The sequence below is a fragment of the Crocodylus porosus genome, unplaced genomic scaffold (assembly GCF_001723895.1).
Source record: "Crocodylus porosus isolate Cpor-Errol unplaced genomic scaffold, CroPor_comp1, whole genome shotgun sequence".
NCBI lineage: Eukaryota > Metazoa > Chordata > Crocodylia > Crocodylidae > Crocodylus > Crocodylus porosus.
In genome coordinates this window covers 172,889,574-172,914,879 of record NW_017728886.1, presented here as the reverse complement: position 1 = coordinate 172,914,879, position 25,306 = coordinate 172,889,574, and the positions used below count along the sequence as shown (strand labels likewise).

The window sequence follows — 25,306 nt, the reverse complement described above, 5'->3', positions numbered from 1 at the left end:
AAGACTTCTAATTGAAATTGTATGTGCAAATAAATAATGAACCCCAAAAGTCCACTTAATATCTATATAAAACAACTAGTAGTTATTATACAATCCTGCACAAGCCATATGGAAACTGAAGTGCTGTTGAGAAGAGAAAGTTATAGGAAGCATGATGTGCTACGGTATTTCAAAAAAACCCAAAAAGAACACAGTACATTTTTATGGAAGAACACTTAAGGTTGTGTACTTTCCTTACACATTTTTAATGCTGATAAGTCATTTTTGCCAAGAACAAGACAAGTTAAAAGTGTAATCACGTAAGAGTGTAAGCCCATGTGCAGAGCAGCAGTGTTTCCAAAATGGATCACCCTATCACAAAGCCTTGTTTACCCAACACAACCTTTCTTGTGTAGGTGTTAGCTGCAGCAGAGGACAAAATGATTTTCTAGTCCTTTGTCAAGAGAAACCCAGTGCTTGGAGTGATGATGTTCAGATATTCAGCAATGCAAAGCACAAGGTTAGCAGCTCTCTAGAACACCACACACAAAGGGCAGATCCGGAGGGGATGTAGCAGAATAATCACACCCCTTTCTGGTTGTGACATATATGCGAGCTTAGTATGGGATCTGGCTAGAGTACATGCTTTCACTGATGCTCATCCCCTGTCGCTGAATTAAGCAAGGAGAAGAGGGGAAGGATGAAAAGCAGCAGTGCTTAGCCCCTTGGTTCCAGAGCCATACTGAAGTTCAGGTTCCAGCCAGACCCTGCTCATGTCAGCTGGTGAGCTCAGAGCTCACTGCTATCATGGAGCTTCAAGAGGAACCCATGCTAACCAGGCAGCAAAGTCAAATCTCACTGTTCATGCACAAAAGTGGGAGGTGGGGACGGGGGGAGAGAAGGGAAGACAGACAGGGGGACTTCACCCTCCTGCCCCATTCCTGGATCCAAAACTGCAACATACTGATACTTGCTTTGGGGTAACCTCAACTAATGTCTCCATTTCTTATCCTGCACCCCTCAATTTCAGTGTCATCTGCAAGTGTCACACTTTAAAAAAAATAAAAATAAAAATTTAAAAGCGATCTATTAGAATCTTCAGACTAAGGGTTTTTTTGTCTGCTTTCTTTATTGTGAGCCTTCAGAGATCATTTTTTCCTAAGGTTTCTTTTCAAAAGTGAGGAGCTAGTAATAATCTCCCCCCACAACCAATGAAAGCTGGATCTTCCTATGATCAGAAATTCACAAAAGGATCTGCGTTAACATAAACATTAAAAGACGAAGAGAAGTAGCATCATTACCATTGCAGTTGTTCGTATTCTAGTCAGTTCACAGTTGAATGGATTTGGTGCTAAACAAAGGTATACGATTTTTTTAAATAATGCTTATAGAATATAATTTAAAGAGATACTTCGTTTAATATTACAGATATCCTGTTTACCTGAATCCAAGATGATGTCATATTTAAGATAACCCCCCAATAATTAGATACTATTCATGGAATATTATGACAAAATTTATTACAAAGTTTTCATCAACATACAGAATACAATTATGTGGGGGGAAGGAGGAAAGGGCATCTTAAAATGTGTCCCAACACTGGCTGTGGTGGAGAAGGAAATGAGCAGAATGGGCAAATAGTAGGGAAGCAGCAGCATAGTCTCTCCCCCTACATTGCATTTGAGAAAATACAGTAAGTTTTCTTAAAGATTAATGAGAACCCTGCTATCCCATGAGACAATGGATTTTCACACGGTGTGGGTACATCTGCTGGCCAACTGGCCATCTGAAAACAATTTACAACGCCAGAAGTGTTAACACATCTCCCTGGCCACCAGCAAAATAAGCAATCTAAAACAGTACCAGTTGTGCTTCAGGGCAGACTCTAAAGCAGAGCATGTCCCTTATGAAGATAATAGAAAGGAAAAGAAAAAAAGAGCCTTTATGTTGAACAAGTAGGAATGAATAACATGGAGAAGAGTGAATGTATTGCTCCCTTTTAAAAATAAAAAAAAAATCACAGGTTCTCTCTTCTGCCTGTGTTAATTACATAAGATTTCTGTGGAAGGGTTAAACACAGAAACCTGAGTCAAAAAATCACTAATAGTGGAACATAAATTAACAAACATAGCTATACATTTCTAGGTCAAACTCCTCAAGTATATACATGATTTTCCCCACATAACCCTTTTCTACTGTTTGGCCTTCTAGTCACTGTATTTTCAAAGTCAAAAGTCCAGTAATATCCTCAAACCCCACCTATACCTGCCATACTTACTAGAATAGGAAGTTGCATCCATCTTTCCAACTTTTACTGGAGATCCCATGTTTTTCATCTCTATTCCAACCTCATTCCACACAGGCTCCAATTTCTTACAATGGCCACACCATGGTGCATAAAACTGAGAATCAGTCAGAAATATTGCATTACTAAGACTAATTACATTGTTGTACGAACAACATGTTTAACTTTCAATACATGCACTTTGCCAAATCTTATTTTCCAGAGAAATAATTATTTCTCTGCCCTAGAACCAAAAACATGCCACTCTAGGTCTGAGTAAGTTAAATTTCAAGATTGCTTTTCATAGTAAAGGCATGGTTTAAAATGGCTATATCCCACTAAGCATTAATATACGAATTTCTGTCCTAATAAGCCTTCTTTCTTACCTTTTAAACAGAGGCCTAGAAGCATTATTAATGTATCAGTTCTGTTCCCTCCCAGGATTATGTAGTCTGCTTTTGTCCTTGAAACACAAGTGGACGTGGAGGGGACAATGTTGCCTGAAAGATCTGGAGACATACAGCAAAAGCTTTGTTATCCGGCACCCATGGGAAATGGGGGGTGCTGGATAATAAAATATGCTGGTTAACCGAGAGGCCTGAACAGGCTTCTTTGCCTATTCGGGTCACTGCCCCTTCTGTGGGCCCTGAGGGACAGGGAGGTGGGCCCCACACAAGCTGCTATGCCCCGGGTCATTGGGGCTCAGCAAAATCGGAAGTGCCATGGTGGGCACTTCTGGTTTTGCTTTTACTTTACAAGGCGACATGCCAGTTAATAGAGCATGCCAGCTCATAAGGTACAAGTTAAGGCAGCTTTTACTGGACATAAGAATTTGATTTTATCTGCAATTGCTCCTACTTTCCAGAGCCTATAGATAGCTTACCATAAGCATCCATGGTACGTGGGCACATGCAGGAACAGTGCTCGAGAGGAGGGACCAGTGAAGAAAAACAAGTCCTTAAGCCACTCTCTGGACTTTATATTTTCAAATTCATAGACTGTAAGGCCAGAAGGGACCTTGGAAGATCTTTCAGTTCAGCCCCCTGCACCAAGCAGGAAAAATAACTGGGGGTCAGGTGACCCCAGCAAGGCGACTGTCTAGTCTCCTCTTGAAGATTTCCAGGGTAGGTGACTGCACCACCTCTGGAGGGAGCTTATTCCAGTCTGAACACCCTAACTGTGAAGAAGCTTTTCCTAATGTTGAGCCTAAACTGATCTTCCAGGAGTTTGTGGCCGTTACTCCTAGTTTTCCCCAAGGGTGTCCTGGTGAACAGTTGCTCACCGAGCCCCTGATGTACTCCCCTAGTATACTGGTTAGCTGCTACCAGGTCCCCTCTTAGCCTCCTTTTCTTCAGCTCTGAAGAGTCCCAGATCCTCCAGCCTTTCCTCATATGGCTTGCCGTGTAAGACTCTGATCATATGGGTGGCTCTTCTCTGGACACTCAAGTTTGCTTATGGTCCTTGTTAAAGTCTGATGCCCAGCACTGGAGGCAGTACTCAAGCTGCAGTCTCACTAGTGCTGAGTCAAGAGGAAGAATAACCTCCTTGGCTTTGCTGGAGATGCATCAGCATGCCGGAGTATTATTTGCCCTACTGGCTACAGCATCGCACTGCCAGCTCATATTCATACTGAGGTCTATTATTACCCCTAGGTCCCTTTCATTCATGATGCTAGTCAGTTTGGTACCACCAAGCCTGACAGTGTGTTGGAGCACTTTACATTTTTTAACGTTGAACATCATCAGATTCCGATCCACCCAACTTGCTAGCCTGACTAGGTCCATCTGTATCTGTAGCCTATTTTCAAGCGTGACCACGCTTCCCTGTAACTTGGTGTTATTCGCAAACTTGGCCAGTGAGCTCTTCACCCCACATCAAAATAATGAATAAAGACATCAAAAAGTACTGGACCAAGCACTGACCCCTGCGGGACACTGCTGCCCGCTTCTTCAGATCCATTCACTATGACTCTCTGGGTCCTATCCTGCAACCAGTTTCTTGCCCACCTCATGGTCTCAGAGTTAAGCCCACAATCCTCCAATTTTCTTATGAGGACATTGTGGGATACTAGATCAAAAGCCTTTTGAAAGTCTAGGTATACAATGTCAACCTGCTCTCTCGTGTCCAGGTGGGGAGTTACCTGCTCATAGGAGATGAGGTTGGTCAGGCAAGACCTGCCTGTGACAAAGCTATGCTAGCTGTCTTACAATAGCCACACCAAGGTGCACAACTTTTCTAGGATTTTCCCTAGGATGGATGTTAGGCTGATAGGCTTATCGTTATCTGGGTCCTCCCTCCTACCCTTCTTGTGGATGGGCACAACGTTGGCCCTCTTCCAGTCCTCAGAGACTTTCCCAGAGTGCCACAAGTTGCAGAAGAATTTTGGATGAAGATCATTTGGTCCTGCTGACTTGTATATATCTAATTTTTTAATTGGTCATACACCAATTCTAGAGCAATAGTAGGAAGGTGATGATTCCTACCATGCTCATCCTATACTCTACCTGGAATTGTTTTCTCCTCGGTCCGGTGAAAGACTGAGGCAAAGTAGTCATTCAAGAGTTTACCTTTTTCCTGGGTGCTGGTAACCAGCTTTCCTGAGTTGTTGAACAATGGCCCCACATTCCCATTTGTTTTCCTCCTGTTTCCTATGTACCTAAAGAAAGATTTCTTGTTGTCCTTGATTCCTGTTGCTAATCTAAGTTTGGTCAATGCTTTTGCTTTTCTTATCTGTTTCCTGCAAATGTGGGCCATCCTGGAATAGTCCTTGAATGAGGAAGGCACTGAATATTGAATAGAAGCATCTTGTAATCCCATGTTCACATTTTTATATTGGAAAGAGCTTGGGGACTTGCTGCCGTTCTCCTGCATGCCCAAGACTCCTATGCTCAGTGAAAAGGACAGCTCAATTCCTATTATTTAATAGGGTAGGATCAGTACACAAAGGAATAGAAACCCCAGCTAAAGGAAATGGGAGTTTGTCCTCTTATAATTTACTGATTTACTAATTCTGAAAATACAACAAGTAATTTATTACTTCTCTCGTATCTTAATAAATCTGTGCTACTTGGGAAATGATCATTTACCTCACCCCAACCCTGAATTTAGTTTTATCACATACTACAACAAGCTCCATTTATTGACCTAGTCTCTAACTTATACCATATGGAACATAATGAATCCTTTCAAATTTACTTCAGAGTAAAACAAAAGTACCTGAACTATTAAATTTAATATAAACAGCCAACAACATAAGAATGAAAATGTAAAGCAACTACAAGTACAGAGCAGAGTCTTAGATCCACCGATGTGGACAGACTACCTCTTGAATACTAATATCAAGAAGATAATTTCCTTTTTTTTCTAAAGAAAAGTTTTAAGCAACACCAAAATGAGTAAACACAGAACAAAGCTTGTCTTTTTAAACAGTTGCTACTAATTCCTGGATCATCTTGCACTAATGCAGACAGATTGCTTATCCATCCTATCAATAGAGATAAGTATGTCATCTTTTTCCCCACTGTTCATAGAAGCCACCTCAATGACTAAGCAGCTTTACCACATTATCTAGACTATGCTGTGCTTTACCTTCAAACTAAGCTATTGAAAGGCAACAAAGTGCAAATCTCAATATTTCTCTCTCATACTCACATCTACAAGCCAAATGTCATCTTTACGGTTTTCTTTAAACCTGGAAAGGGAAAGGAAACAGTTTATTTGTGTATGGACACATAACAAAAAAACATTCAATATTTGTTTCTGAAGGAAGGAAGGACAAACAGGCAGCGGTTTAAAAAAGTCAGAAATACCAAAGAAAGCAAGCAAACAAGTGGCTCCTATTAGATTACCTCCTTTAAAAAAGTTCACAAAAATTGTAGAACAATTAATTTCAGGGTAGCAAGCAGCAAAGTAAATCTGCAACCCACTTTTCCCCCCTTTTATCCTGATGAAAGTTACGCCTATGCATGGATGGTACCTTATAGCCACACTCTAATGTCTGTTACTATAAATGCTCTCATTAGTCTAATACATAAATCTAAATTATTAGTTCAAGTTATGCTGCAACTAGGCAACTATATTCTTAGCAAAAGTAACTGTATACAAAGATATACAAACACTAAATTCAAACTCAATTAACCTGCTGACATTTCCTCCATCGCTGATTTTAATTATAACTGACTTAATGGGAAACTAGGCGCACATTCCCCCCCACCATTTGACTTACTTTTCCAAGAAAGTAACAGCAGAGAATAAGTTTAAAGATACTAACGTATCTTTGCTCAGATATTAAAAAGTCCAGATATGATTGTCTAGTTCCAAAACTGCAGAGCTGGAGCACAACTGGGTACAACTGCAAATCCATTTTTAGGATCTCAGGTGTCTTGTGTACTCTATTTTTTTTTTTATTTATATATATGCACACAAGAACATATAAATGAAGTCCTTAAATACTTCTTGAAACCAAAGAAGGGTGGAATTATCTATGTATTTACCAGCTTATTTTTCTTAGTGCAATCATATCATAATTAGTATTAATTGTGGAAACATTTTTTTGGGAAAAATTAGTTAAACTTACAAATTGAACAAGGTCTTACAGCACTGCCTACATCCAAATGTAACATAGGTGCATTTTACATAAAAGGTTATCTAATGCTGGCTGGCAATGCTCTTCCTGTGACAATCCAAGCTTCTCTTGTGGAGAAATTATTACATGTACCAAACAGTGCAAGAGGTGGTGTGTGTTACTTGGTCCATGTTATATAAGTGCCACGAATATCAATATCTAATAGTTCATATCAGACAGTCAATGTGATCCCTTTCGACCTTTAAATGTAACAGGTATAAATGATCTACTGGACTACCATATGACTGGTTGCTAGAAACCTGGAACCCAACTAGTGAAAGAAAAAAAGGCAGAAATTAACTTTGTTTATCAAATATAAATCAGGATTTTGTTGCTTTTCTTAATTCTTGTAAACAAACAACAAGTGTCACATGGAAGCTAAAACAGGGTTTTTATATCAGATGTATATGGAGACAGAGATCAAGTTATACAAAGATTTGGAGTTTATGAGAGACCCCCAATTAGTGGAATACATGCAAAGTAGGTATCAACTTCAAACAGGACAATGGTAATTGTAAATATTTGAAAAGCTACATAAAGCAGGAATTCCTTTAAGCAATCTACCAATACTCCCTTTGCTGAGAGAGATTAATTTTACTAAATGTTTGTACTGTAGAGCTAAAGAAAGAACTAGTTACATTCTATAATCCCTCATGTATCTTCAAAGAGAGAGTCAGCTAACTCCCAATTACACTCTTAATCATTAGAGATGATGCAAGAAGCAGAAAACAACTACTTGATTTGCAGATTCCAGATTGCATTTAAAGTTAGAATGTTAACTGTAGCTTTTAAGATGAGCAACGGGGGGGGGGGAAAATCACCCCTGCTCACCTCCAAATTATCTATGGATGTTTTTCAACACGACTGACAGCCATGAAACAACAACAACAACACCCTCCCCCCCCACACACACACACCAAGAATATGAAGGCATATTTTCAAAGTGCCCAGTGTAGTTCTTTAAATAAGAAACAGGAAACAGGCTAGAGAAACCAAAGAAATGGATGCAATGCAGCAGGTAAATTAAATTTCCCATTTGAACCTTTGATGTTTCCCCCCAAATAATTTACCTTTACATAATTAATTGAATATCACACTCACAAGGCAAGAGGGACTGTTCAAAAGTTGTGTTAGTAACAGATTATTTATGAAACATACCCTGAGTTATTAAAGGATTTTCATTAGTTCAATTATTTTTATACTTTTTGCTTTTACATGTTTATCTTGGGTTAATAAAAGCCAAACCATGCTTTAACATTCTTAATGTCACAGAAATCAAAGGTAATTTTAAAAAGAAAAAAAATTTTTGTAAAAATTGAAAAAAATTAAGCTTGTTTATAAAGCTTAACTTTTATACCAAATTTAGAACAGCACCATTTTCACCTAAATAGACTAGAATAAAGTTTAAGCATTTTTGACTTTACAAAGTCGTACTCCTAATTTTTAATTATTTAATGATTTTGTACATGTTCTTGGTGGGGGGTAGGGGAAGCAAAATTAATGCTACAGTTATGTACTGAAGTAGCAGTGCTCAACCTGTCTTGTCTGCAGTCACTTTAGTACTAACTAGATAAGGGTAGAATGGAAGCAGGAAAGAAAGAATAGTGGCACGCCTTGCCCAAATTGGAATAGCAAAACAGTGATATGGGTAGACATAGAAACTAGGTCTGGGAGATGCCACTGGTCCCATGCTGCCACAGATAAGATCCTGACACTGCTCCCCCGCCACCAGATATCTGGACCTGTGAGGACCTAGCTGATGGGCTAGAGACTGAGCACCACTTTGTGAAATGATTAGATGTAAAAATGTTATCGTATTTCATTTGCAACTTTCTGCTGAAATTCTGGATGTTTTAAATCCATAACCATGCAAGATGATCTAAGAAGTCCTGTCTAAGCTTCTTCTGAGGGGTGTCCTGAGAGCAAAGAGGCTGAGAACCACTGGTCTATGGTGAGCCAATGGGCTTAATTCTAGCAGTTCCAGAGTAGCAAGCTCTATAGGCTGAATGCTACAGATACTAAAGATAGGTAATAAAGAGGATTCAATTTTAAGGAGGATGATGGGTATTGCTAAAATAGATTCATAGAACACTTTCTACAGGGGCTGGTTTGGTTCTGGGTGCCTCCCTTTTTAAAAAAACAGCTAAGAGTTAGGGTGGTCGTGAGCAGGGATGTGAACAGTGAAACAGCTGGACCCCCTTTCTGTAGGAGCAGCAGCTAGGGATTTTGTAATCCCATCCCCGAACATACTGGGCTGCTTAGAGTCCAGGCTCAGGCCAGGGCAGCAACAGCAAGTTTCATCCCCCTGCTTTGGCCTACTAGATGTTCCCTACCAGCTTGGAGGCAGATGCAGGGAGGGGAACCCACCTGCCCCTTGATGCCACAGCTGCAGGCTGAGCCCAGCCCCTCCCTTCCCCCTTCAGCCTGGATGGAGCAGCTGTGCAGCAGAAGCAGCGGGGGTAGGGAAGGGGAGAGGCGGTGCTTCAGCAGGGATGTAAGGGAGGAATTGTTACCTGCTTTGGGGACCTGACAGTCCCCAACTGCTGTTCCTGTGATGTTGTCTGCTTGCCCTAGTCAGGGAGAAGGGTGGGAGCAGTGGGCGCAGCCACCCCTGCAGCACTGGTTATGGCTTCCACACCCCACTTTGCAAATCCTGGATCTGTTTCTGGTTGCAGATCTGGAGATCTACTTTCTAACTGTACTTATGTCACTGTCTTGCTGTGCAACTTTGTTCTCTCTCATATAGGTAGTCCTCAAGAGGCTGCAGGCAAGAACTGTAACAGGTTACTGTGATGCCTACCTTGCAGGATAGGACTCCTGCAAACAGCATAACTCCACTGGACCCATGCTACCACTTGCTGCTGGACTTTTAAATGCAAGAGATGAGCTCGAAGAAACATCAGCAATACTCCCTGTCATGGGCAGGACGGCTGCTGTGAGTTTCCTTTTTGACCCCCAACCAGGTCAAATAACAAGCCACAAAACAATTCACGCATCAGTGGCGCAGCGTGTCTCCGCACTGAGAAAATGGCAGTGGTGCACTTTGAACTAAAACAGGTTTGATGTGCTTTATTTCACTGCTATTTTCTCAGTGCAGGGATGGGCCATGTGTTGCTGATACACATGATGCGCGTGCACTTTTAAATTAGCATGACTCGCTAATTAAAGCGCCCGGCTCCACATCATCAGTAGCATGTGTAATAATGCCCAAAGACACTGCCTTCACAAACCCAAGCCCTGCACCCCCTGCTCTGACATCCCAATGCAGCTTTGCCAGGTGTACAATAAATTATCGTATCTGCACAATAATTTCACACCTCGTACAAGTTACGATCAAAAACAGTAAAAGCATTCAGAATGTACGATCATTTGAGGCAGCTCATTGATGCAGCACAAGTGAAACCCAAGTCGCTCTCAGAGAGCCTTAACCAACTTTCAGACTTGCCATCAGCGCATCCTCATGACTGCCTGCCTCGAAATAAAGGCTTCCACTTGGATGACCTGGGTCTCACTCCCTCACCCACCAGCCAGTCGTAGCCAGCAATATGAAGTAAATAAGATGACTTATTTGCATACTCATTCACATTTTTTTTTTTTTTACCCAGCATAGTATTGCTTTGCACCAAATGCGATCGTTTCGAGCTTCCACAACGATTCTGTCATAGTTAAGACCTGGCAACGCTGCCCCGATGACCGCAGGATAATGCCTCAGGCAAGCTGCTCGGCTGCGGGGCGGGGGAAGCAAGTCCGGCCGGAAAAGGCCCCCCCGCCTCGGCCCCCCGCAACAAGCGGACCCCACCCCCGGGAAGCAGGGAGGTCGGGCTCGGGGGTACTCACGAGTCGTCCAGCTCCGCTACGGCCGCCGCCTCCGAGGCCAGGACCAGCGCAGACACTGCCGGGAAGACGGAGGGATCAGGTTAGGCCCGGCGGAGCGCCCACACCCCCGGCAGGGCCCGGAGCTGAGCGACGCTGCCCGCCACCCCTAGCATCTCCCCCAAGAGCTCCGTGCCCGGTTTACCTGCCGCCCAGAGGAGCTGCCGCCCCGCCGCTGCCATGTTGCCAGGATCCTCTCTCCACCCGGCCGGAAGGGGAAGCGTCTCGTGGAGACAGCACCACGCATGCGCATGCGCGCGGGAAGCAAGCAGGTGCTATTACCGCTCTTCGTTCAAGGCTAAAACGGGTGGGTGGTGGCGCCTGCAGGCCCCGCCCCCTCTGTCCCCAGTGAGCCAATGGAAGCAAGCGGGGCGCCGGGCAAGGGCAAGACGCCTCGCCCCGCCCCCGGCGTGCTGTGGACTTTGGCGGCAACTGTCACGTGCGCGCCCCGCGGAAAAGGGATGGGGCCTGGAGCAATTTAGCGCCTCTGTGCTTTGGGGCGAGTCACGGCATATTTGGGCTTCGGGTCTGCCCGCACTGCCAGCGTACTAGCATTCCTGCTGGTGAAGGTAGCTGGTAATACCTTAGCCTTGTGTACTTGCATGGGGGAGGAGAAGGGAGAGGCAAAGAGCAGCTCTGGTTAGGTGCTACCCCCCGGGGCAACTGAGGGGGGCAGATTCTGCTTCAGGGGGATGCAAAGGCAGAGCTGGTAGTTGTATGGGGGAGGCAGCATGGGTCAGTATCCAGGCTTCAAGTTATATTGTAACTTGGCAGGGTCTGTAAAAAAAAAAAAAAAAAAAAAAAGGTGGGTTGCCCATCACAGTGTCCTAATAAGTTGAGAGACGTGACCCCATTATGGCTTTTAAATCTTAAAAGAGGAGCTCTTATCTCTTAATGGGGTGCTCAGCCCTTTCCCCCCAGTTCCCCTTTAAGTGAAATCCGGCTGGTATTTCCTTTTCCTTCCATGACTGTGAGGCAGAGCTTTCTTAGGGTGGTTTCTTGACTGGGTCAACTGTGTGGTTGGTGATGGAGCATGACAAGCTTTCTTGAAGGCTGGGCTCTTCTTCACACCTTCAGGTCCAGCTCAGGCTGGAGCCCTTTGAGGTCCAGACCTTGTTCAGGAGCTTGTCTTAACTATCACAGCTAGGCAGGTGGTGCAATGGAAGCTGTCACCCAAAGAAAGCCTCGCGTTTAACAATTTCCTAGGTCAGTGCTACTCAGCCTCTTTGGCTGCTAGGCCCCTTGGGCAATGCCTGTTCCGTTTACGGCCCGGATCTAACTGGTGGTCCCAAATTGGCACCTGGGATGGCCGCGGCAGGACCCAAGCCTAGCCCTGATCCAGTGTGGGGTTGTGGGAGGTATCATCTGGCCCCTGCCTGTCTGTACTGGAGAAGGAACTACAGGATTTTGGATTTGGGAATGTGGCAGCAGGGGAGGGTGGCCATATTAATTGCCACTTTTCCCCTGTTGCCAAATTACTGGACCTGCAGGGAGCCCTGTGGACCAGATACCATGGCTCCTCAAGCCACATTTGGCCTGTGGGCTGGAGGTTAAACACTCCTGCCCTAAATAATCATGACTGCAACATCATGCTAATACTACCTTTTACATCTGAGCAGCAGGGCCAGTGCAAAGAAGTGTAGGTCCACCAGGCAGTGCCCAGCACTGATAGGGAAGTGTGAGTAGATTCAGAACCTACCATATGACACTTAGCCTGTTTATTATGGTGTGATACTGTGGCAAGACTGCCTCAGGTATATGTATTCACCAGCAGCTTGAAGTCACCATCCTGAGATTCCTTTCTTCTTGGGGTACAGACAACCCTTCCAAGACTGGCATGAAATGCGCTACAGCAGCCATTCTGCTAAGAGGTGCTACAACACAGGTGTTATCACCATAGAAAAATTACCCAGTGTGTAGGCTGTGGCACATACGCACACCTGCTGCATTAAGACTCTCTAACAACCTGAAACTAGGACAGGAGAGCTGGCTTGGGCTCTGTCCCTTTCAGGTAAAACCCACCATGTTCTCCAAGGGCTCCAACATGAATTTGTATCTTGTTCTGCTTTAGGGTTATCAGAGAGCCATAAAATGTTGGAGCCTTAATGTGTGCATGTGCCACAGCCAGTCCTGTGGCTATACAGCAGGTACAGAGGGCAGGCTTACTTGGATACAGCAGTACCCATTTGAGAAGTAAGGCGAGGCAGCACCAACAGTAGTTCTTTACTGGGGCTGCTACCATCTTAAAAAAAATGGTGGAGGGATGTCTTGACTACAAAAAAATAGTTGAGAACCACTACTCTACAGAAGTGGTGATGCGTAGGGGGTGCATGGGGGTGCATATGCACTTCCTGACAGGCTGTGCTTGCCGCTTAGGCAACAGGTAGGGCAGGTGGGAGTGTCAGTGTACCCCCTGCAAGTGCTGGCCAGGGAGTGGGCTGTGGGCACTTTGCCATCGGCCACAGGGGGGACCCCCCCATCAGTAAGATCGGCCATGGGGGATCTCCCCATGGTTGGTGAGATTGGATGCTGGGTGACCCTCCCCCCCAGTCACTGACTGGTTGCTGGGTGGGCATGTGCCCCCCACCCCCAACTAAGATGGCACCAGTCACCCATGCTCTACAGGTTAGATCCTAGCAGCAAACTTCTCTCCAGGTGCTTCACTGTATCTTTTGACTCAGTTCCTAATCATCAGATCTCTTAACTAATTACTTCCCCCCTTCCCACACACTGAGTATTTTTTTTCTTTTAAAAATCAAACATATCAGATTGAACAACTGACAACTGGCCAACTGCAAGGCTCCTAGATCTTAAGAGGGCAGCCTGCCTTGCTACAAACCTAAAAAAACCTAAAAAGATTACCAGGTTCTGAAAATTTGGCCTTGCACAAATGAGGTCAAAACTGGAAGGCCTCAATTTTTCAGCAGATCTTAGAAATTAAGAGTAGCTTATTTTCAAATACATCTTTCTCTAATTTTTGGTTTGAGCATAACATGATACAATGTGGCATATACCAGACATTTTAATTTTTCATTTTATTATTTTAGATGCTGCTTATATTTTACAGACATAAAAAAACAGTTAAGATGTATTAAGTAATGATTATATAGTAGGATCCATGATAATTTTTTTATTGAATATGTAGAACCTTTTCTGGTCCTACATTTCCATTTTCTGTATATTGCAGTTGGCTATATATTGCTAACCATGCTTGGGCTAATAAGAACTGACATCAGTTTTGATTCTAAACTGGCCACTGTCTAGACTGAAACAATGAAAAGAATTTACCTCATCAATCCCTTACTGGAAGATTCTGGACAGAAGCAGCTAGGAATGGCAAAATTGTTATTGAATTAATCTGTTCCTTGTCCCTTTAGGCATACAAGATTCAGTTTAGTTTAAATCATTTTTAAAGCGGAAACAACATTTTTATATAGTCTAAGTCTATATTTGATCAAAGAACCATTTGCATCTCTCTGAAACAACAAAAATCAAATTCCTCTAGCTTTAAAGTTACTGTTGTGGTTTTGCTATCTATCACTTTTAAAAACAAAATGCTGCGTCTACAGTCAAGTACTCAGTTGCAAAAGTTAAATTCACTATTTTGAAATCAATGTTCTTGCTTCTGTCTAATTGACAGCCAAATGTACTACCCCTTCCAAAATATTATGTCTCTAAGATTCTTACATTTAAGTAGTGCTAACATTTTCTCACATTGTGATAAATAGAAAGATATAGGCTCTGTTTGAGACAACAAACAAATAACACCCTAGGCAAGATGCAACTGAAGAGCATGGAACATGAAAGCAAAGCAACCCCACAAACAAAACACACACGCGCGCACGCGTGTCAGATATGTAGTCTTAATTTTATTAAGAGAAGAGGAAAAGGCTGTATACTTTACTATGCAAACCTGATATTAGGATGGTTGGCAGAACAGTTTTTTTGGTGAAGTTACTCAAATAATTCAGTGTAGCTAGGATAGTCCTAGCTTCAAGAAAGCACCCTTTTTTTCCTAGAACAATTACAAAAACTGTGGTTTGTCCAAGAAAAACCCCCCTACATTTCAGCTATACAATGTCAAGCAATTCCATGGTCAGCACCATAACACATCTCATTTATCTGCCCCCCAACAGAAATTACATAGCTGCATTAGTGCACTTATGTGCCTGTTTGTAGGACTAGATGTTCTTGTTGAAATGCTTATAAATTTTGGTTGCTTTATTCATTGGGGTTCAATGAAAAGAGAGGAATGGTTGGAAGGACTGTAGGAATAGTGGCAGGGATTGTGTAGATGGAAACCAGAAGAAGCAGTAATAGGGAGGGAGGGTAGAATAAGGTCAGAAGCTTAATGCAGAGAGTGTAAGGCAGAGCATCTAAAGGGTTACAGCAGGAATTAATGATCAAAATTAGAACCAACAACAAATGAGAACTGAAAAATTGAATTTAAGTTTCAGAAGTGACTAAATGTATATACAGGAATTCATGAAGTCTCCTGCCACAGAGTGGTAGGTAGAACTGAGACCTTTTGAGCCTGTTGGAGGGGAGTATGGAAGAATGATACCCATTATGAAATCAGCATACCCTGCTTTCTGGACATCACTGATGCTGCTTTAGAGAGTAAGTTCTGATGGCTTGTCTAGCTGTTCACCCGTGCTTCCTGCTCAGAATCCACATGCTTTCTGAATTTCTCAAGGCTTCCTCTTACCCCAGGTGGCTGTAATTGACCCACCTCTCATACCTTTATATATTATTAGTAAAGGCAAGACAGAGGCGCTTTCTGGGAAAGTACAGTACCATTCCAGGTTTAGAAGACTCCTTTGGGTCTCCTGCCTTGAAGAACACACAGTTGGCTTTCCTTTATGGGTTGTCTTCTAGGACTTGTTACCTGGCCTTGCTGGACTCCTTTCCAGCTGTTATGTTCTCAGCCAGGTTTTTCTCCAGTTCAGCCCCTTCTACTCAAACTTTTAAGAAATTCCTGCATAGGATAGGATCTTCAGAACAGACCTAGCTTTCCTTACAGCCTGCTTGGACTTAGTTTTCCCCAAACCCCTTACAGTCAGTTACCTGAGCATGTCCTTCTTTAGCAAAACCTCCAAGCTCTTCTTGCTGTTGAGGCCCTTCCCTTGTATTTCTCTAAAGCAGTGATTCTTTACCAGGGTGTTGACAGATCTTTTTAAGTGTAACCTAGTATTAGATATGCAAATACCTACACAATTCACAAGATAAACCTAGGGATTTTAAACAGGAATCTGTAGTTGCAAAAACATTTCTGATCTGCTTCATTCTTTCCGAGTTTTTCTCCCCAGCAAAAAATTGCTCTGTGGCTTTTCTGTAGTCAAGAAATAAGTGAAAGTTCGGAGCTGAAATTTAGGTCTGAAAAAGTTGAGAACTACTACTTTAAAGTGTGGAACCTCCCAGCCTTACCTGGTATCTCTCTTAAAAAAATGCTTCCTCCTTTTCCTTGCAATGGGGACTAAATGGGGAGCTGCTACACCTGGGCATGGGTAACTGGTGCCTCCTGAGTCTGGGGGGCATCTGCAGACACTGTCAGTGGTGTGGGCAGCAGGGGCAGAGCTGGCAAGCACCCACAGACACGGCTGGTGGCAGGGACAGCTGTCGGGACAGGGGGGTGGTACATGTCCTCCCCTGTGTTCTCCCTACCAGTTGCCTATTTTCCAGATTCTTATGCTGCAACAGATTACAGTTCTTGCTTACCTAATGAACTAGACAGAGCACAGCTCCTATTTCCAGTGACCTTCAGGTGTTTTTTTTTGTAAGTGTGGTCTGTCCCTTTAGTAGGGAATAGTCTCCCCCCTGTAGAAAGCCAACGTGTAAGGCATTTAGGTAATGAAGGTATGTCTTTCTGGGAGCTTAAAACTCCCAGGGGAGAAGGCAGAAAGTTAGTAAATGGTGAGAGGGTAGTTTGTAAGTAGCAGGCAATCTTTGAGTAAAGTAAGTTGGCTATTAGTGGGGGGGACAAGGCTGGTATGCTGGGATCAGAGCCAAAGGATTCCTTTTCTGGTAGTTGGAGCAGAGTAGAGGGGGTGGGTATATTAGTTTTTGTTGTTTCTTATTCAAAGACTGTGCTTTTATTTAGAAGAGCTAGTTGAGGAGCTCTTCAGGAAACAAAGTCTGTCTACAGAAGCCTACAGGCTTGGAAAACCCACTTAATCTTCTTTTTTATTATTTTTTTACTAGAAGTTTGAAAACTGGGTTTTTTGGCATAGGGCATAATGTAAGCAATATAGATTTTTCTCTAACAGGTTCACTTCCTGTGACAGCACTTTATGACTTGCACTTACCTAGGGTTTTCTAATGCTTATCATTAACACCGAGTCAAAACTTGCTTGCTCACTTTGTATGTAAACAACATCATATCTGAATGAATGTGAAGTATACACTGGATAATTTAAGGAAAAATGACCTAACACAGCCATTTTGATACAAATTTGCAAGCTAAGCATTAGATTCCCCAACAGGTCATCTGAATGCAAATACTCCAATAGCATAACTTTACTGCTGTTGTAGTCTGTGCAGTAGAATTACTGTATTTTTTTTGTTACAGCAGAAGTATACCATGTTAGATGAGAAGGGTTTGTGAGAATCTCTACAAATTCTAACCGTGCTTCTGAGTATCAGTTAAATATTACATGCACAAAATTAGCTTTTTAAAGACTATTAAATGTGTCCCTACATATTATTTTATGCAGTGCTCAGGGTTTGTTTTGAGATGTTACAGATAATTAAAATAGACTGGAAGGTCTACTCAGAGTAGCTGAAATAGCCAAACCAGGCATGTCTACACGAGATGCTTAATGCTTGTTGAACTAATTGTACTGCACGTTAATTAGTGCCGCTGGCAAAAACTGCTAATGCGCAGTTGATCCAGTCCAGTGAATATTACACATCACACACAGCGTTCGTCTGCACTACTGTGCAATAGCACTGATTATGGTATGTTAAGTTAGTACTTGTTATTACAGGTACTAAACTTATTGTGCTGTAATTATGGCACATTAATGAACATGTGACAAGTAATAGCACAGGAACAGACTGAAAGTGGAGGAGGAGGAATAAAGAAATGAAGAGCAAGAAAAACGGCATCTTGGGGAGACAGAAACAGGTGGAGAATATTGTAGAGAGCAAAAACAATTAAAGTTATTGTTGTAGGGTTGAATTGTGTGAGGTAGGAAGGCAATCCAGCATCATGGCAATATAAAAACTAGAGGGACAGAAATGAGAGAGAAGATTCAGAAAATTATACAAAAAGGAGGTCATTAGAACATGTTTTGGAGCTGATAATGTGAGAAATAAGTAAGCAATGAAGAACGGGAGAGGAGTAGCCAGAAAAATTAGGACTTATTTTCATGTATTCATTTCTATTTAATTCTTTGACAGAATCTAGGAGCTGCAAAAAAGCTGTAGAGTCCACTTAAAGCCTAGTAAGTTTTGGTTTTATTGTTTTGTTTTATACTGAATAATAAAAGAAAATAAAGTTGGTTATGCTTGTGAGAGAAGGGGTACTGAGTAGGGAATATTTCAGTTTCCAGGATTTCAAATGCACATGGTGTTTGCTTTGAAAATCTATCTTCAGCTTTTTGAGGGGCACTGGGTGTGGGAGTTGCTGCTATATATTACCATTAAAGAATGTGAAACCAAACAGACCTCAATATCACCACATTTTTGTGTACATTGTTCCATGAAACAGAAACATGGAACATGAAGAAAAAAGGTATGATTTAGGCAAGTTGATTCAACATCAACTTTGAATTTTAAAGGCTGTATTAATTATATTGCTGTTTTCTAATATCCATTTTCTTTTCAAAGAAAACTATAATTGATTATTATGGTAATTATTATAAAGGAGATATTAATGGAAATATTATTTAAGTGGTTTCAGAGAGTGAAATGCCTCTAAAATGGTTCTTAAAGCTGTATTAAAAGATTTGGCGAGCCCTACATGGAAAAATAATTAACTGGTTTATGTATACTTAAATCCAATATTAAGCAAAATGTTTGATTGTTTCCTCGGTTGACCACTGCTAGAATAAGAAAAGTAAAAGGAATAAGAGGTAAAAGTCAAGTTTTTTGTGCAGTTTTATCTTCCGCTTGGCTGGGGTGGTCCCTTTGAACTCTATTTTCATATGCTCCCTATGATCTTCCAGTGAAACATTACTCAGTCTACACTGCAAATGTTTTGAATCGCTGTTTCTGTTACTATATCAAAGTAGGTCTCCATTATGGTAATATAATGTAAACCATTTTGATATTTAAGTGAAGAAGCAATTACTACATGATTTCCAATAGCAGTTTAGTATTCCATGGAAACAATTAAAAACCAAAATGAAACACAATTTCAAATTCCTTGCCAGTAGTTTGGCAAATTTCTGTTTTTGCTGTTGATGTCTCAGTGATAACATGCAGCAGAAGCAGTTGCTTCCTGCAGCTTTTATGGCTTTTTGGCCTTTTTCCTTGCTTTAAAGAAAGGAAATAGCACAACATGAAAATATAGTGCTTGTTTAATATGATGATATTTATATTTTTACAAGAAATAAGTATCCTACAGGGCTTGGCTGGATTTAAATATTATTACTGTCGTGCTTTCAGTGGCTTCCCACTTCCATGTATGACCCTGGTAGCCTCTGAGCTTTTCAAAATTAAGTTTGTTACTGCACATGCCACAAGTGAGACAAGAGAGAGAATTCTTAGGATATCTTTGAAGTGGAAACCTTATTCTGTTTTATGTAAATTGGGTTTTTCTTTCTTTCTTTCTTTTTTTTGTTGAGATATTCCTTTCATTTCAAGGTTTAATAGAATTTCAACTCCTATTTCAAATATATCTAAACACATTTACTTTGTGTATAAAAAGTCCTTTAGCTTTAAAATAATTTCTAAAATGTCTGTTATTCTATAAAAGAGTCTTTAGCTTTAATAGTCCTTTAAAATGTGTTAAGTTTTCCTCTGAATGTGTTTGGAGAGATGATTGAGATCATTGTGAGTTTGGCTGGGAAATTCCTTAAGGACTGCCGGGACTGAGAGGTCTGGAGGCTCCATGGGGCATGCTGGTTCTCAGGTGTCCTCCTCCTGGTCCTGGGGTTCAGCGGGCTCCTTAGGTACTGTCTGAACCCCACAGTATGCTAAGACTCCGGACTTTGGCTGGGATTGGGAGAGCTCTCAGCCCCTTGGGGTGGGAGCCGGGGTAAGTGTAGGGGCAGGGTTCCCTCATAAGATGTCAGGGGAGAGCTGGAACCCCAGGGGGTTTCACGTGGTCCCTGACAAGATCAGACTGTTGGTCCAGGGTCCCCACCCTGATCCCCTCTGGTGTGAGACCACTGGGTGGGCTAGTAATGGGGTCTGTAAATTCACTTTGACAATTGGGCCTGAGAGATTGGAGACAGGTGGTGTTCTGTTCTTGTCTTTGATAGATTTTCAGTGTGCACTCATTCTGGTGCACAGTTGTTGTTTGGTGTCTCCAAGTATTTTTCATTAGGGCACTTGAATGGGAGAGTGGGAGCAGGTATAGAGTTTATGCTAGGGTGTAGCTTAGAGCAGAGGCTATACCTCTTTGGAGTAGTGCAGATTTGCACTGCCTTGGAGTGGTGTAACTTTGAGCTGCATAATGGGTTCTTGAAGCTAGTTTCAGGTATTGTGTGGTCAATCTAGGTGTTGAGCTTCAGGAACTGCCCAAAGTTACCATGGAAAAAGGTCCTGAGCATATAATTAAAAATGATTAAACATTCTTTAAATTTAGTTAAGGCGATCTGCTAATAGTCTATCATCAATCATCATAATTCTTGTTTTTACAAAAAATTGAGGTTTACACCTAACATTAGACATAGTTCAGCTTATATAGGTTATCCTTTTTCCACTATAGCAGTAGACTAACTGTATAAAACACTTTCCTTTTGTTATAACTGCAACCATACAAAAGCATTTGTATCACTCTTTAAGTATACCAATCCCTTTACATTTAGATAAGTAAATGTACAACTCTAAGGTGCCTTGAGATCCTTTGGAGGATGTGGCACTCTGAGGTGTGCCACCAAGATTAACCCAGAGATTTAAAATATTTTAAAAAATATTAATTCCTTTGCTGACCTGTTGTGATCTTTCTGTGTTCTTTGCAACAAAGAATTTTTATTTTTCCATACCCAAAAAAACAAATGAAAGCTAGGACTTGGTATTTTCTGAGGTATGCCTAGTGGTTAACAAGGTTAATAGCCTATTTCACATGAACTTTTAAACACAATTGGAGGCTAATGTAATTACTGTTAACTTGAGGTATATTCAGACTGGTTATAATATACAGGAAAAGCTCCACTAACCAGCACATTACAAGCTGACATGCTCTATTAACTGGCATGCTGGCTTGTAAGGTAAAGTGAAACCAGAAGTGCCCACCATGGCACTCCCGGTTTCCCCAAGCCTGCACAGCCCAGGGCAAATCAGCCTGTGCTGCCAAGCCCCCACAGCTCAGGGGCGTAATAGGCTACATGGGGGCTGTCTCCCTGTCCTGTGGGGCCTGCAGGGCCTGCGGGAGGGGCAGCAACACCCTGGACGCAGCGGGAGAAGCAGCAGCCCAAATAGGCAAGGATGCCTGTTCGGGCCGCTCAGTTAACTGGGATATTTTGTTATCTGCCATCTTCCATTCCTGGGGGATGCTGGATAACAAGAGCTTTTACTATAGTAGTAAAGGTTTCTCTATGCAGTTAACAATTCCATCTGCTTCTTTGCTCACATGTCTTGCTCGTTCCGGCACTGAACCAGAGTCTCCAGCAAATTATATTGGTCACAATCTATAGTAATTTGACTTCAGCACTGTTTTTGTGAGACTTTGGCTCATATTTGACTTAACAGTATAAAAAGTTATTCTTCTGAGTGTTAGCTGTTTTGCATTAAGTATTCATTCATTGTATTAGAGAGACATCTTGTGGTCTCTGGGCTTATTTACAAAATGCCATTTTCCCTGTTCCTTCTATGTTTCCATAATGAAAAGTTTCTTTTACCATTGGAATGTATCACTCATGATATACTCTTCAAAATAAGATGTATAATTATATAATTTGAAACACATTAAAAGTCTTTTGGTACAAACAAGCATATACTGAATACTGATTTATCTCATTTTTGCTGATGAATTTATTTTTTTTTTCTTTTCTCTTCCTTCAAAAAAACCCAAAATAAAAGAAAAGGGTATTGAGTATTTCTAAACCTGGCTAAACAAAGTGAATATTTTTGCTATTTTATTCAACACTTGTTGCTAATCACTTCTGTCATGGTCTTTGCATCACTAAAAACTAAAACTTTTTTGTCACAATTTTAATAGACTTCATAGTTTCATAGTTAGTAGGGTCGGAAGGGACCTGAGCAGATCATCTAGTCCGACCTCCTGCTGTGACAGGAAAGAGTACTGGGGTCAAACAGCCCCAACAAGGTGATTGTCAAGACTTGTCTTAAAGACCCCCAGGGTAGAAGCCAGCACCACTTGGCTTGGAAGTTGGTTTCGGATCCTAGCCACCCTGACAGTGAAGTAGCGCCTCCTGAAGTCTAATTTGAATTTACCCTCTGTCAGCTTGTGACTGTAATTTCTAGTCACTCCTGGTAGTGCTCGGGGCAACAGGGACTCCTCCAACGCCTGCATGTCCCCTCTGATTAGTTTGTAACAGGCCACTAGATCCCCCCTCAGCCTTCTTTTGTGGAAGCTGAATAGGTTCACGTCCCGTAGCCTCTCCTGTGGCCCTCCTCTGGACCCTCTCCATGTCCACATCCCTCTTGAAGTGCGGCAGCCAGAACTGGACGCAGTACTCCAGCTGCAGCCTGACCAGTGCCGCATAGAGTGGGAGGATCCACCTCATTGGACCTGCTTGAGATGCATCTGTGGATGCATGACAAGGTGCAGTTGGCCTTCATGACTGCATCCCCCACGCTGCCGGCCCATGTTCTTCTTGGCATCAGTGATGACTCCAAGATCCTTTTCCGCCTCTGTACTGACGAGAAGGGAGTTCCCCAGCCTGTAGGTATGGTGCTGGTTCTTCCTCCTCAGGTGTATCACCTTGCACTTGTCAGTGTTGAATCCCATCCTATTCTCTTCCACCCACCCCTGTAACCTGTTGTTAAAGTACTGGAGCAGGCGAGCCACGCTCACGGTATTGGTCACGGTGGTGTGGCCGGGTGGTGGCAGTTGGAACGAACAGGTAGGATTAGTGGCGCTGGAGTTTGAGCTGCAAAGGACACACGTAAAAGTTGAAACAAGGATGATTTATTTACTCACGCTTCACAGAGGAGGCCCAGATGATTTCTTCAGTTACAGTATGTTACAGAACGAATCAACGGACAAACAACAAAAGGGGTCTATTGGCCCACAAGGTTCACCAGTGAGCCCTGGCTATCTACCCGCTAGGGATAGGGGCGGCTGCCCACTGGCTAGTCCCAGGGCTGGTCAACAGCTTATTAAATGGGGCTACAAACAAACAAAACTAATGCGAGGAACAACAAACTGAGGATCAAAGCTGGGAATGTGATGCCAGTCCAAAGGACAGTCCGTAATCAAGAAGAACGAAGAAGACGAAGCCGAAGTCAGAGATGGGAGCCGAAGTCAGGAGCCAAAAAGGTAAGCACAAAATTGTTGCCGAGGTAACGAGGACGATCCAAACTTGAAGTCACAGTCCAGGCCAAAACAGTCCAGTAACCGAAGATATCAATATTAAGAAGACCGAGATTGAAAAGACAAGTCGCACTCTCACACCAACAACACCCCACCTCTCCAAACTCTTGGAGACCCCTTTGAGTCAGGGTCCAGGACCCTTTATAGTTCCCCTTAGCCAATCAGGGAACTGTTTAGGAGGAAGGTTCTAGACTGATTACCTCATTTAAACTCTGACTAAGCCTGCAAGAGAGTCAGAGCTGTGAGGCCACTGAGCCTGCTCAGGACCAGAAAGTAGGTCACCTGTGATTAACAGCCAGCAGGTCGTTGAGGGGGCACATGCTGGAGGCCTATCTGTGCTTGACAGTTTCAACTCCCTGTAATGGCAGTACCAGCTTTAAGATATTTCCCTGACACCTGTCTAAGTCTGATTGTAGCCTATTCCTCCCTTCTATCATGCCCACATCCCCCCACATCTTAGTGTCATTAGCAAAATTGAACATGGTGCTTTTTACCCCCTCTTCCAAGTCACTGATGAAGATGTTTCATAGTTTCTAGGGTCGGAAGGGACCTGAGTAGATCATCTAGTCTGACCCCCTGCCATGGCAGTAAAGAGTACTGGGGTCAAATGACCCCAGCAAGGTGTATCTACTCTACTCTTAAAGACCCCCAGAGTATCAGCCAGCAACATTTCTCTTGGAAATTGGTTCCAGACCCTAGCCGCCCTGACCGTGAAGTAGTGCTTCCTGATATCTAGCCTAAATCTACCCTCTGCCAGCTTGTGACCGTTATTCCTGGTCACTCCTGCCAGTGCTCGGGGGAACAGGGACTTCCCCAATGCCTGCTGGTCCCCCCTGACTAGTTTGTAACAGGCCACTAGATCCCCCCCTCAGCCTTCCTTGTGGAAGCTGAACAGGTTCAGGTTCCATAGCCTCTCCTCATAAGGCCTTCCCTGCTGCCCCGTGATCATGCGAGTGGCCCTCCTCTGGACCCTCTCCATGTTGTCCACATCCCTCTTGAAGTGCGGCACCCAGAACTGGACACAGTACTCCAGCTGTGGCCTGACCAGAGCCGCATAGAGTGGGAGGATCCACCTCATTGGACCTGCTTGAGATACCTCTGTGGATGCATGACAAGCTATGGTTGGCCTTACTGACTGCATCCCCACACTGCCGGCCCATGTTCATCTTGGAGTCAGTGATGACTCCAAGATCCTTTTCCGTTTCTGTACTGAGAAGAAGGGAGTTCCCCAGCCTGTAGGTATGTTGCCGGTTGTTCCTCCCCAGGTTCATCACTTTGCAGTTGTCGGTGTTGAAACCCATCCTATTCTCATCCGCCCACCCTTGAAACCTGTCTAGGTCCGATTGTAGCCTATTCCTCCCTTCTAGCGTGCCCACATCCCCCCACATCTTACTGTTATCAGCAAATTTGAACAGGGTGCTTTTTACCCCTTCATCAAAGTCGCTGATGAAGATGTTGAAAAGTGTGGGCCCGAGGACTGAGCCCTGCGGAACCCCACTGCCCACGTCCTTCCGGGTTGAGAAGGACCCATCCACTACCACCCTCTGGGTGCGGCCCTTCAGCCAGTTGGCGACCCAATTGACCGTATGGGTGTCGACACCACAGTCCCCCAGTTTCTTAATGAGAACAGGGTGAGAGACAGTGTCGAAGGCCTTCTGAAAGTCCAGAAATACTATGTCCACTGCTACCCCTGCATCTAATGATTTGGTGATCTGATCACACAAGGCCACCAGGTTGGTCTGACAGGACCTGCTGCTAATGAACTCATGTTGGTTGCCCCTAAGCATGACCTCCCCTCATGGATATGTGCCAGAATAATTTTCTCAAAGAGTTTGCCCAGGATTGAGGTAAGACTAAGTGGCCTATAGTTTCCCAGGTC

At 43.0% G+C, this 25,306-nt stretch overlaps 1 protein-coding gene across 1 annotated transcript in view; it reads right to left on the bottom strand.

The window, feature by feature from the left end:
• The window catches only part of TMX3 (thioredoxin related transmembrane protein 3), a 58,628-nt gene extending 47,621 nt beyond the window's left edge, over positions 1-11,007 (bottom strand). The window contains exons 1-4 of the mRNA XM_019545293.1: positions 10,906-11,007; positions 10,725-10,779; positions 5,915-5,954; positions 2,258-2,381 (exon numbers count right to left, since the gene is read on the bottom strand). Of these exons, the coding sequence (XP_019400838.1) occupies positions 2,258-2,381; positions 5,915-5,954; positions 10,725-10,779; positions 10,906-10,942 (256 nt within the window). The 5' untranslated portion in view covers positions 10,943-11,007. The remainder of the gene's footprint in view (positions 1-2,257; positions 2,382-5,914; positions 5,955-10,724; positions 10,780-10,905) is intronic.
• Between the last annotated feature and the right edge of the window lie 14,299 nt (positions 11,008-25,306).